The 13449-nt window shown below is 35.5% G+C and overlaps 1 protein-coding gene across 2 annotated transcripts; it reads right to left on the bottom strand.

The window, feature by feature from the left end:
• Positions 1-648: 648 nt before the first annotated feature.
• LOC149227901 (high mobility group B protein 9-like) lies at positions 649-10206 on the bottom strand. Of its 2 annotated transcripts, none has more exons than XM_089377952.1 (6): positions 8564-10206; positions 5239-5317; positions 2834-2996; positions 2584-2712; positions 2080-2486; positions 649-1611 (listed from the first exon to the last, which is right to left on the bottom strand). In XM_089377952.1, the coding sequence occupies exons 1-6, from the start codon at positions 8959-8961 to the stop codon at positions 1186-1188; spliced, it is 1602 nt and encodes a 533-aa protein (XP_089234078.1). In that variant the 5' UTR covers positions 8962-10206; the 3' UTR covers positions 649-1185. The 2 variants fall into 2 exon arrangements, with proteins under 2 accessions (XP_089234078.1, XP_089234079.1); XM_089377953.1 differs by having other exon boundaries at positions 2584-2709; positions 8564-10201.
• Positions 10207-13449: the final 3243 nt, after the last annotated feature.

The following is a 13449-nucleotide window of genomic DNA, read 5'->3' as shown; positions in this document are numbered from 1 at the left end:
ATTCTCTTACCATTAATTTAATTTAATTCAATATTAATTATGATTTATTTTTTATATTAACATATATATCATTTTTTATTATAATATTATCCAATATTTTAACATAATAATATTTAAAAATTGATTAATATTAATTCTATTTTATATACTATTTATTTATTTATATTAAACATATTTTTAATTACTAATATACATTTATAAATATATAATTTTTATTCTCTTATCATTAAATTAATTTAATTCAATCTATATATATATATTAATTCAACAACTAATTTTTAATCTCTAATTTATAATAGATAATTCTTATTGGCTAACTGGCTAACTCTCTTACCAGATGCATTTTTGCTATTTAAACTTTTGGATTGATTGATTTTTTTCACATTACATGGTTCTAATCTCAACCAAATCTTAATAATGTTATTAATCCGAAAACAATGTCTCCAAAATATTATTGAAATATATTTTTGTACTACCGCATTTTTCACAATAAAAAAGAAATTGAAAATAATGATATGCTGTTTGTGAAACATATCACATGCAACAATGCCTTTTGAAAAAAAAAAAACATCTAAAGATATATATGAAGTCAATACATACTTGTACTGCAAGCACAACACAGTGACATAGGCTAAATTAATCAACATGTAATATAAAACCAATATATTACCCTAGAATATCAACATTCATCATTTCCAGTTCCCTGGCAATAGAGAGGGCGAGGTAATTGAAGAAAAATCACATTGAATGTATAGAGTCCATAACAATTTTAACAAAAAAGACTACACAATACTGAACAGAAAAGTAACTATCCTGAAACTTAAAGACATCTATATGCCGCGGTAATTCTCAATATCTTCCTGCAAACTACTTATAAGTTATGTCTGTCAGCAACAGTTGCAGGATAACACATGTCAGGTTCGAGCTGATAAATCTTTACATGTTTTCCTATCTATGCAGTGTCAGCAAAGTCCTCATTTTGTGTTACACGGTTAGTAGGCTTGTCTAATTTGCAACAAAGCATGCATTGCTGCACTCAAGATTGAACAGTATAAGAGACATAAATCAACTGTCACTTTTCACCCTAGAGCATCTTGTATTGGTCTGGAATTCAAAGCTATTTTCCAATAGGAATCCTACGGCACCCACCCGGTTAGTTTTCTTTCAGAAGTGGGGTCATACATGTCAAGGGCTACTAACCCCATGGCCACCTTGTTCCTGCACTGTAACATGACTTTCACCCTTTGGAGATTGATGGTTCTTAAAAGGCTGGTCCTCAACAAGGCCTATGTCAGAACCACAAGAAAATTTCTCCGAGATGCCAGTGCCAGAACCACAAGAAAGTTTCTCCGAGATGCCTGTGTCAGAACAATGGGTCTCTGATATTGGCTGAACTGTCCCTTGGAATGGTTTACTGTCCAGTAGTCTTAATTGCCCTTCTTGTATCGCATCATTGCTGAGAGGGTCGTATTTCCTTGCAGTACTTAAACACTGTTGATGGAAGCCACTGGTTCCCACTGCACCCTGGCTCTCAAGTCTCAGTCTTTCCTTGTATTCCCGCATCTCTCTCTTATAACGCTCTTTATCCACCAAACCTCGCTCTTGATAAGGCTGCCACAGATTATTTCATGTCACTTTCTTCAATCTTAAATTCAAATCAAGAACTCATGTAACCAAATAGTTGGTGATCACAGTTACTAAAAGGACTATATATAATTTGAACTTTAAACTAGTACATAATCAAAATGTTCACAACGATCAAAAAATATTACTTTCCATTAACTTGAAATCAAAGTACCTTTCATTTACTTAGAGACCGCAGCATGCTAAGATCTTCCTAATACTGATCATGTGAACTATTGCAAAATCCAAATAAACAAAAATAGCACATGGACCTCTAAATGGCCTTTGTACAGATGCATGCCTTCATACCCAACTTAGAACAATAACAATTAGAAGAGACTGTGACAGTAACTTAACTTATAGGATTGCATTTGACTAGATATTCATTTTGTTGATGGACAATATAGCTAAGATATGGCAAGGAGACTAAACTGAAGTCTCCACAAGTATACTTACTGATTTATCATCCTCTGAAAGCCGATTCCACAAATCACCAATCATCTTGCTTATCGCTCTATCCTTATCTGGTTGAACTGACTTAAGCCTGGCTCGTTGCTCAGCAAAGAAAAAATTATAACCAGTTCTGTTCTGTCTTGGGGCATTTGGATCCTTCCTTGACATTTCTTTTCTCTTTCGCTTCCGGCCTAGTCTGTGATCCAGCATAGCAGTTCTAAAGTCTGTCTCCCGACTATTCATAAATGTAGACACACTTGCACCCTGTGGTCTGGAGCCAGAAGGAGGTACATGGTAGAGGACACCCCTCATTTTTCTTGTTCCCACCATTACAGTGACAAGATAGGCATAGTCAAGTTTACCATCAATAGAACCAGTTACAATGCTCCCTATTGATGATGCAGGGTCAACTGCAGCAGTTACACATATCACTACAGTTAAATGAAATGAAAAAATAATCACAAGGATAATATTTAACAGGATAACTTCAATTCATTTGTTTCATACCCCCAAGAGCTTGTGCAGAATCAATTTTTCTTGTTCTGGGATCTGCTTCAAGATCCTCTGAAACTGGACGTGTGTAATCAGCACGTATGATTTGATTCATGGCTGGGATTGAGCTCGGTGGGGGAACTGCTGGTGAATCAGACAGGAAATACAGCACCGCTTGAGGCAAAGGCCGGTGTGAATCTTACTAGTGCACAAAAGGGAAGAAAATCCGTTGACTGTAAATGTCCTATGACTTTTAACAGCATACCTGGAGGAGGAACCAAGGGTCCCTGGGCTTGAAAGAAGTGCACTTGCTCATAATGGTGGAGCAAATTGCTGTAGTATTTGCGGAGAACAAATGAAGCACTTGTTGTAGTTCGAGGAAATTTGAGCACTACTGTGATCTCCTTCCATTTCCTCTCATTAATGACCTATCAGATGAGATAAAGCATAACCAGTTAATGCATATACACTAAAAGAACCGCAACTGTGCCACTTACAGAGGAATATAAAGTACATGGGAACACATCTCAAGCCTTAGACTAAAAATGCATGGTAATTCTGGCCTTCCACATATTTTCAACCATATATTGTACAATGCAAATCCACGAGTTCTGAATGAATACGTAAGTGCAGATTTATCATATTTAAAGCAAATTCCAAATGAAATTATACTCGAGCCACAGGGAGATTGTCAGGTCAGTGAAAGCAGGATGTTGTACTTGTTATTACCCAAAAAATTCAGTTCCCCATGCAGGATTTTGCCCTTTGTAGGCTGGTGGGTCTCTATGTAAGGAAAATATTAGGCACCATGCAGTAAGCCAATGATTGGCTCACTATCTTTACATCTTGTCCGTTTGGATGAGAAAATAAAGTGATACTCAATCATTGACTTACTGCATCTCGGCAAAGGGGCTCAGGCTGGATGTCACACATCACAACCATGACACAGCATCCCACCTCTTGATAAGTGATGGATGCTTTGTCAGTCAGTATTAAGAAGCATCTTGCAATAATTCCTTAAGATATACTGTAGACATGACAATGCATCAAACTGAAACCTATTACTTGAACTAATATCATATCACTATGGCACCTGCATCATAGATATCACTCTCTTTTGCACAAACACAACAATCAAGATTCAAATTCATTATGTACAATCTCCAACTGTCCTAGAGGAAAAACATGCATTCAGGCTGCTAAAATACAGCTGGAAGTTAAAAAGAGTCCTAATGAAATCCCTTGAAAGACATTTAGCTAAAATAATTTGAAATTGTATCAAGTCCCTTCAAGACTCTGCAATGATGTCTGGCATCTCTCTATCAAGTATTAAAGCAAAGTTTATGTGCTATGTTTGAGAAACCCTTAATTCGAATTCACTAGCCCTAATAGGCCTTAAGCTTTGGAAAAACCTAGCCACTTGTAATTTTTCTAGCGAGTAGTCCTAGTCTAGAGAAAATTGGGACCATGGGTCTAAGCACTAAATTTCCAGTAGGCAAACATAACAATAAGCTGCCGAAGAAGCTTTGACAATTCAAGACTTGTTGCCATATGTTATGAGATGTAAGCAGACTATCTGTTTACTGTAGAGATGTAAATAAATGAGGGTGGCCAGCGAGTTACTTGACTCAAATCTTAGCTATGTCAACTAAGTATGCATCCTTTGTCTTTATATCATTATATTGGAGATGCGATAAACAAGTGAGCACCTACATTGTAGGTTAATGTTACCAGTAGCACGAATCTCTTCCATTCTTCTTGTACCTATTATCCATGTACTAGTCTGATTATTAAGTTCGTAACTTGTTTGACTCGGAATATTTTGCTATTCTGAACCCATATTTCTTAAGAGGGTTAGAAGCATAGGTTTCCCTCTATTCCATTTCCTGGCAGATATGTTGTGAAGTCATTTGAAATAGTCTGCAAATTTACTTCCATAAATTACTCATTTTCATCATTGTTCTTACTGTAGAATCTGGCAGACCTATGGAATACAGAGAAATGGTGTCCATGTTGAGAAAAATCACTCAATTGTTCGTAGTCACATCATATTTTGATCATGACACTTTGTTAGTCTAGAGGATCTCATCATTACTTTAATGTTAGAAAATTTATGGGACAATGATAGTAAGAATGTGGATAGCTCCTGTGCAGGCCCCTGTAAAATAACCCACATTTCTGCTGCACAAACAAATTGAGCTAGATGCATGGTTGTCATAAAGAAGTAAGAACAAGAGGCCGCTTTTCAGAAGCTAAATTGCTAGACCCATTGTTCTAAATGCATGGTCGTCATAAAGAAGCAAAAAGATGAGCCCACTTTTCAGAAGCCATTTTGCTAGAACCATTTTGCCGCAATTCAGTACTTAGTGTCACGGACATAGAAGCGAAGAGATTGCAGCAGAGCTCAACAGTTCGAATATTAAAGAATGTAAGCAAGTTGGCAACCTTTTACTATCCAAATTAGGAATCCATCAACCTAGAAATAGTTAAACCATCATAAAAATCTTTGCAAGTCAGCCCACCAACGATAAAGTTATAAACATCCAAACTAGAGTATTTTGCCAATTCATATGGCCAACAAGGCAATTTCTTAATAATAATCAGTTTTTGGCAGAAATGCAAACTACACCTATAATCCTGCTATAACAAAATATACAAAGTCTAGCTTACCCTTTCTAGTCCACCACGAGCAGTTACTTCCCTGTATAACAAATGAAGATCCAGATCCCTCCCTCCTATCTTTGGGATTCTGCACATTGAAAAGAAAATAATGTGAAAAGTACAAATAGATGTAGAAAAAATTGCATTTAAGCAGCCCTTCTAAGTTCTTCTAGATATTTAATAGATGCAAGGTTACTCTAAAAACTTCAGCCTCAAAACAAAAATTTTATTAGTGTGCCTCACAATACAATTGAATGTTTCTTCACTACCAACATCAGAAAAGGGTTTTACAATTGCAGTGATTTGTGCATGCCCATCTTAGTAACAATCTTTTTGACAATTATGACATTGCATATATATAGTTTCTACATAATATAGTTTGTGAATAGTTTATATATATATTTTGAACCGGAAAGATGTAGGTCTTTCTAGTAGATCTCTTAAACAATTCGGAGTTGCACACAGTTTTTACATAATATCTTTTGTGAATAATAAACCAGGATAGGTCTTTCTTAAATACAGATCTAACATGAGCCAAGAGGGATCCAATTTCTTCACGTGTAAATTTTTTTAGATTTTTTTAGATTTTTATTTTGGCCGACATGAGCCAAATTTCAACTTTGATGATGGACGGACACCTTTACACATCATACTGAGCTGTAGAATGAGCCTCTCAGCTAAAGAATATACATAAAATTCACTAAAGAAGTAAAGTATTATGCAGTTAAAAATTATAAATTTAGTTAATTGAATTTATCTTGGGTGTTCAATTTCCACAACTAACATGTTAAACTCATATTAAATATATTATTATAATAACTTCAAATCTTATTGTTATACAACCTTGAACCTTGAAGATATTTTACTCTTGCATATAGTGAAATGCTTTGTTACATGAAAAAAGAAATTGTGAATCTACCCTTTGTTCCTCTTTAAAAGTAGCTTAGCTCAGAGCTGATTATGTTATATTTTAAGAGCAAATTAGCCAATCTTGTGAAGAGTATAGGTTCAGTTCAGGCACTTAAAAACACTGTGAGGAATTTTTGCTATTTCTGGCTTCTACATTTATTTTAATTTTGTATCTATTTCAATGATAAAAGGAAATTTTATAGTAATGGACCATTTCAGGTGGCTTTAAAACTAGTGACTGTAAATACTTGTCTGAATGATCACGGTATGCAAACAAAAACTGGCATCCACGAATTGGTAAGTGAAACGAATACCCAGGAAATAACCCAGTTTCGTGTATTTGGGATAGAAAATTCTATGCAGTATTGGAATCAAGAGGCGACACAGTTGCCGCCACTGAAGAGATTAATGATAAAAATTCTTATAGCTCCACAACTCAAGCAGCTCTATCAAGGGACCAGCATGTATGCAAACAAAAACTGGCATCCACGAATTGGTAAGTGAAACGAATACCCAGGAAATAACCCAGTTTCGTGTATTTGGGATAGAAAATTATATGCAGTATTGGAATCAAGAGGCGACACAGTTGCCGCCACTGAAGAGATTAATGATAAAAATTCTTATAGCTCCACAACTCAAGCAGCTCTATCAAGGGACCAGCATTTCCAGCCATTAAGAATACATTCCGTAAGTCAGATAAATCTTCTCCGAGACAATCTTAGGAATTATTTTTAAAAAAATGCAGAAATTACAAAAGAGACCTGTCCATAAGAATTGTAGAATGAGCTATAAAAACACACCAAATAGAATCACTGTCCTACAATTTTGTAGACTTAACTCTAAAATCTGACGAGCGTTTTGCCTACATAATAAAATAGTCAGAAGTGACTTGCTTTGAAAAGTTTCACTACCCCTCAACTTCCCGGAAAGCTTGGGGTAAGCTATTTGAGAAGATTATGGGTTATTAGGTTAAATTGATTTCTTTTTTTGTTACCGCTTGTCCCTTTTTCGCAAGTCGAGACATAACCTGGAATTTCAATCCGATTCAAATAACGAGTTTATCAACAAAATTGTCATGTGGGTTAAGGCATTGAGCGTCTACTTCTCAACCAATGTATTCCATTGGGTGAGAAATATATCTCAGAAAATCCTACACTTCAAAATCCCATTATTGCCGATGGGTTTTAGTTAGATTTTAAAGCAGAAGCAGTGATATCACTCCACAGTGTGGTTTAAATCCCTTATAAACATGTTTTTGAGCTAAATGGGCTATTGCAACAGAAGGGTACTCAAAGGCATCTTATTTACCAGAAAAAATAAAATATAAAAAAAACGCGCTTATCTCGTTGAAATTCTGAGAATTGAAGGGCCTTTCTTGTATAGTTGGATAGGATTAAGGGGTCTTTCTCGTAGAGTTAGATGGGATTAAGAATTCCATTGCTCTCCAAGAATGTTGAGGTTTGATATAAATCATTGATCATTTTACAATCCGTGGATGTAGTACTATTTCTGCAGGACGAGATATCAGTTATATTTCATCTGATAAAGAAACAATAAGTGACTTACAAACCGCAAATAAATAAGTACTTCCTGCAATTTATGGAAATTGTGAGCCAAACATAAACGGGAAACACAGTATGCTTGGTTTTCTATCATTCAGTGCATCATCCTTTAGCAGAACAAAGGGTTGGCCTTCAATATATTTAGCAAAAATACAACTCCCGATCACCCAGTATTGGACCATGAATATTTGGTGCCAACTACTCAAGGCGCAGTGGAGAGTAGATAAGAAAGCCTGCCCTAGTGAGGTCATGCTCCCCATCGGCTACAGAGGCTCAAGTTCCCCATTGCATGTGAATCGGCAACGACTGAATCGGATTGCAACCCATAACACTACTGGTGGGCTATGACACCCACAACCCGTGGAACAAATTCCTAATAATCCATATTGATGAGACATGCATAACAACTAGTGTTGTGCTGGGCAACTCCAATACCAACATCACTGGGAGGGATGGAGAGAGAAAATTTTATAGCCCCATAAGTGATTGTAAAATATTACAAAATAGATATGTTTAACTGTAGTTCCACTACATGCACCCACATAACAACTCTGGCATAAAAGGAGGGGAAGGTCAAGCAAGAAAACATACCTACCCTGTAATCAATTAACAACCTCAACCTCCCAACCAAATACTAATTGGAAGAGGAAGTCTCACCGAGCAAACATACTCACCTCACCCTACAACGATTCAACCACCTCCCATTCAAAGAATAATTATGTTACTAGGAGAGACCAGTCCTTTGTTACAACCTCTAGTAACATAAGGGTTATGGCATGTTGAAACTTACATATTATAACAGACCAACCTTCATAACCAATGTGACAGGATGCAGGAAGGAGAGAAAAAAAAAAAATACTCACGTCAACTTGGTCCCCAAGGTCATATGGAACTTGGTGAGGGTGCTGTAAAACATGTCCCTGTTCTCCAGGAGCTCTGTATGAGTCGCCAGCTGTGGAGGATACACTTGTTGATAATACTGATAGTGATATTGATGAAAGGGCCTCGGCGCCTGTGCCACTGCCACTGCCAGCTGCTTCTGGGGAGCTGCGCAGAGAGTCGCTGCATGGCCTGCGGGAGATATTTGTAATTGCATTTGCTTCGTCACTGAAGGGAGAATGGGACTCCAAAGTTCTGGTAATCCCCCTGCACTTTCCTCTTCTTCTTCTTCTCCATGCTTGCTATTCACTGGTTGCTGCAGTTGCTGTTTCTGTGAGGAAGAAGAAGATGATGATGCATGGGGCTGTGTAGACATGTCCATGTTTTAGGAAGAAATCGGTATTAAATAATAAACAAAAGGCAATAGGAGGAGTCTACTGTAACTGCTCAGGTTCCTGTTGCTGCTGCAGTGTAGAGTTATAACAAAAAAAAAAAAAAGTGGGTCCCCTCTACAGCCTACCCTTTCGGATTTTAAGGAATCTTCTCCAACAGCATTCTCGCCAGACAGAAAAGATTGTCCTGGCTTTAAGAGATAGAGATATAGCTTGTACTGTACTATTACTACTGCTGCTGCAATTGCAAATATGAATCAATCTGCTCAACGTTGATCCAAGCTCCAACTGAGTGTTCTACATTCAATAAAACCCCTCAAACATCCCATGATCCACACCATCAACTAATGAATCATGTATATGGAAGTTGGGGATTCCTAGAGTTGGAGGTCAATCAGTAGCAAAAAAGCAAAAACCAACTTTGAAAGGAGAATTGGAGGTGAAAGTTGAAGTCAATAATATTCATTCAAAATGATGGTGCAAAAAAAAATCCAAACAGAATCAGATAACCCCCCAGGTTTTCTATTAAAAATCCCCAGGCATATCTTGGCAGGTGATCAGATGGCAACAGGGCTGGAAACACAGCAACAAAACGCACCAGATGCTTGATCAGTATTTTGGGTGCAGACAGAGATGAATAAGTGGAAGAAACAATAACAATACACGAAGTATGGCAGAGAATTGGGGAACAAGGAAAAGTACAGATGAGAATGTAAGCAGCAGCAGCAGCAGCGGAAGCAGAAGAAGGTGAAGTGCCTTGTAAACTACACAACCTGGAGGAACCCACCAGTCTAGGAAATGAAGAGAGACAAGATCTCAACAGCCAAAATAACAATAATATCTTTACTGCAGGAGAAAAATAAGAAAGAGTAAGATGGATTAAAAACCAGGTGTGGTGGGTTCCATTTCCATGGAGAAAGGAAGCAGGCAGGAGCAGAAGCCAACAGAAGGCTTTCACACAACTCTCAAGTACTGTACACTACTGTCTCCAGTGTAAGCATCAACAAACATTATAATATAATATGAAGGAATGAAACATATGGAAGCAATGGTACTTGCTACAATGGAGTAACCCTGCTCCTCCTGCTGCTGTCAGTCCCATTCATTTTCACCAAATCAAAACCAAGCAAAAAGATAAAAACAAGTTCTGGGAATACCACCATTTTAAGCCACCTCTCAGGGAGGCCATTAAAATCAACATTCAACTCATCCTAACGGTCACTTAACGCCGTTGATTATTGCACCTCTCTAACTTCTTAAGAGCGCCGCAGACTCAGGCATCAGTTATACCATATAATTAATCACCATCCAGCCTCCTAACAATATTTAGTCTCAGTCCAGTTTGAATAATATTCAACCTTATTTATTGATTTATATTTGTTAATAGGTTGGAAGGTTTTGGCTGTTATCGCAGAAAGGAAATTATTAATGGAGGTAATTATTGTGGAGACCAGAAAACTGAAGTGGGTAGATTAATTATGGGCCCTTCTGAGAGCACAAAGCCTATCTTTAGGGAGTCTTCCATTAAATTCATTTGGCCATTATATAATATTGCCTTTACAAAAGGAGAATAAAATTAATAATAAACAAAAAGTTGGTTAGCTACAAGGCTATGCTGCCTTAATGAATGGCCTGGATAAGTGAAAAAGGATAGGTTTGGCTTTGAATAAAGTATCTAAGCTGTAAATGGATATTTCATTCAAACTGAAGTATAAATATATATAAAAGGGTACTGAGTAAGGCTCCTTTATCTGTAACAGACTAAAAAATGCAAAAAGGGTCATCATAAAGTGAGATTTGATCTTCTTGTACTTGTAGGTAACGTGTTGTCACATCTCACTCTTGCTTGTAAGGAAACCAAAAAAATAAATTTGAGAAATGGTGGTCGTGGAGTACAAGAGTTGTCACTCTCCGAGGAAAAATCAAACTTCTTTTTCTCATCAATGAAAACCTAAGAGCTACAAAGTTAAATATTGTTCATTCAGAGCTGGCACCGTTTCTATGCATTGTACATTGTATACATGGACAAGTTCTCTGTTCCATGAATGGAGTTGTGGGTTACTTTAGTTACTTTATGGTGATTTATTGTTTAAAATATATGTATGATGTTAAATGGAAAACAAATATTTTATGAATTTGATGATGATGGTACAAGGGTTTGATTTTGATGAGATATAAAATATTTAGGTATATATTTGTGGGATTATTTGTAAATAAATTTTAAATATTAAAATTCTAGAGGTAGAGTAGAATATATAAATTTTGGATGTTAGTTAGGTTTATTTTTAGTGACTGGATTTTAGTGGCTAGGAGTAATATCTAGTTTATTTTAGTGGTTGGGAGCAATAGTTGGTATCTTCTCATGTAGGTTCAATTCATATAAGTGCTATGATGAATTTTGATGTAATGGCTTTGAGCTTTGTTGTCGAGAATGAATAATCCTTCTTTTTAAGATAAATAAAGTAGAGGATGAAAAACATCTCTTCAAATGTATATTTTATGAAGATATGTGATAACAACAATCTAAGGTGGCATGGTAGTTGCTTTCTTCTCCTTTAGAATGCATTGATAAATTGAAATTTTTCCTTTTATCTATGTCTTGAATAGGTTTGTGACATCAAAATTGTAATTGCTTGTTTCTAAGAAAGTCAAATTAAAACAAAGCCACAACATTGGCTAGCTATCAAGCTCTCATAAAAAACCTTAACAACTCTAACACAATAATTTTAAATGGATAGACAACATTAATGATTCTAAATAAAATGACAATATAGGGACTATGTAGTGTTCAATGACTTACAAAATCATTGATAAATATTAAAACTAGGTAATTATTTTTATTAAGCAAGTATTGTAGAATATATTCATTGGAATTACATAAATTTGCTTTGCTCAACCATTTAGTCCCATAATTGAAAGTAGGTAATAGTATTTATAAAGCATGCATTGTAGAATTTCTTCATTGAAATCACATAAATTTGTATTGCTCACACATTTAATCCCAAATTTGTAGATAAATACAATATACATAAAAATAAAACCCTAAAACCTAATTAAGATATGTAACCACTTATGAAGAATTTAGGTTCCATCACACACCTAAAAAAAGATTGTGAATCACCATATGTTCCCAAATGGCTAGGTTCTAGTGTGGAAAATAAGGAAGCAAACAATGCTAAAACAAGCATGAATAGAACTCATTAATGAACATAACTAAGGGAAAACAACTAAATAAAATATAAGCCTAAGGATAACCTACTCAAAATTTTAGACCATGTTTTTTCTTTGGCACCAAAGTAGATAACCCTCTTGCACTAAAATTAATGAATTGTACCATTTTACTATTGAAACCAAAATGCATGTGAGGTGATTTTCCATCATTTAATTTACAAGTCAAGGTGACCTTTGTTGTGATAAAGAATGGGAGTGAAGCCATGATAACTTTCACTATGAATCCCAAAGGAAAAATTATCAATTCACTCAATTGGTCAATTAATCTCATGGAATTGAGGGGACATTATAACATACACCACGTTACAGAAACCCAAAAAACCTCAATGAAAAACAATAAGAGTAATATTATAATTGAGTCATTGCCCATATTTTCTCAAAACAAGTAAATTGTTGAGTTGTGTAACCAAAGAAGAGTCAATACCACAACTTTATGAAGCAAGCAAGAAAAAGTAATTAGGCCACAAACCTATTGGATATTAGATGATACATCTTGATGAAAAGTTTATTGGTGTGCATAGTCAACCAGTTAATCTCTAAGAACTTAAACTACTAACCTTAAGTGTAATGACTATAACTTAGCAAAGCCTCATAATAAAACAAAGGGATGGTCACAGAATAAAGGTAACAAGAAACTTAGAGGAAACAAACTTGAAACTCTACATGGAACAATAGATGGAGTATGTAATCTTCCTTGAGTTTGTGAAAAGTAAACAACAATAGAGACTATGCACTTATAAACTATAGAAACCCAAAACGAGTACACACCATCAATTACATGTGAAACTATCACAGAAACCAAGAGACTAAATAAATCCCATTTCCATAGAAAGAAAGAGAGAAACCCGAAATAATAGCACACATACAAGTCACTGACGGCTTGCCATGGTTGTTGTATTGTTGTCTCCTAATGGTTGCAAATAGAAGTAAATTGTGGATAAGGATGAATAGAAATTAAAGATTGAACCTAAACATATATAACCAGTCATTCAAAAAATTGTGATTTGAGATAAAGTCTACAAAACTTAACAATTCTCTATTACCATTTGATTTTAAGTTGAACTATGCATATGTTGTCTCAATTTTTAAAGGAGCAATGAGCTCAACTAGAATCAACCACCTCATATAGCATATCATTACACTAGATATCTATATTTATGAACTAAGATGAATAGCACTTTGCATGCATTTTAAATTTTATTTAACTTAATTTTTCTAACAATAAGAAATCACTTCTACCCTAACCA

This window comes from Pinus tabuliformis, chromosome J, assembly GCF_031772625.1.
Source record: "Pinus tabuliformis cultivar Carrire ecotype Pingquan chromosome J, CPIR1, whole genome shotgun sequence".
NCBI lineage: Eukaryota > Viridiplantae > Streptophyta > Pinopsida > Pinales > Pinaceae > Pinus > Pinus tabuliformis.
Note: the sequence above shows the minus strand (reverse complement) of the source record. Positions and strands in the feature narration are given on the sequence as shown.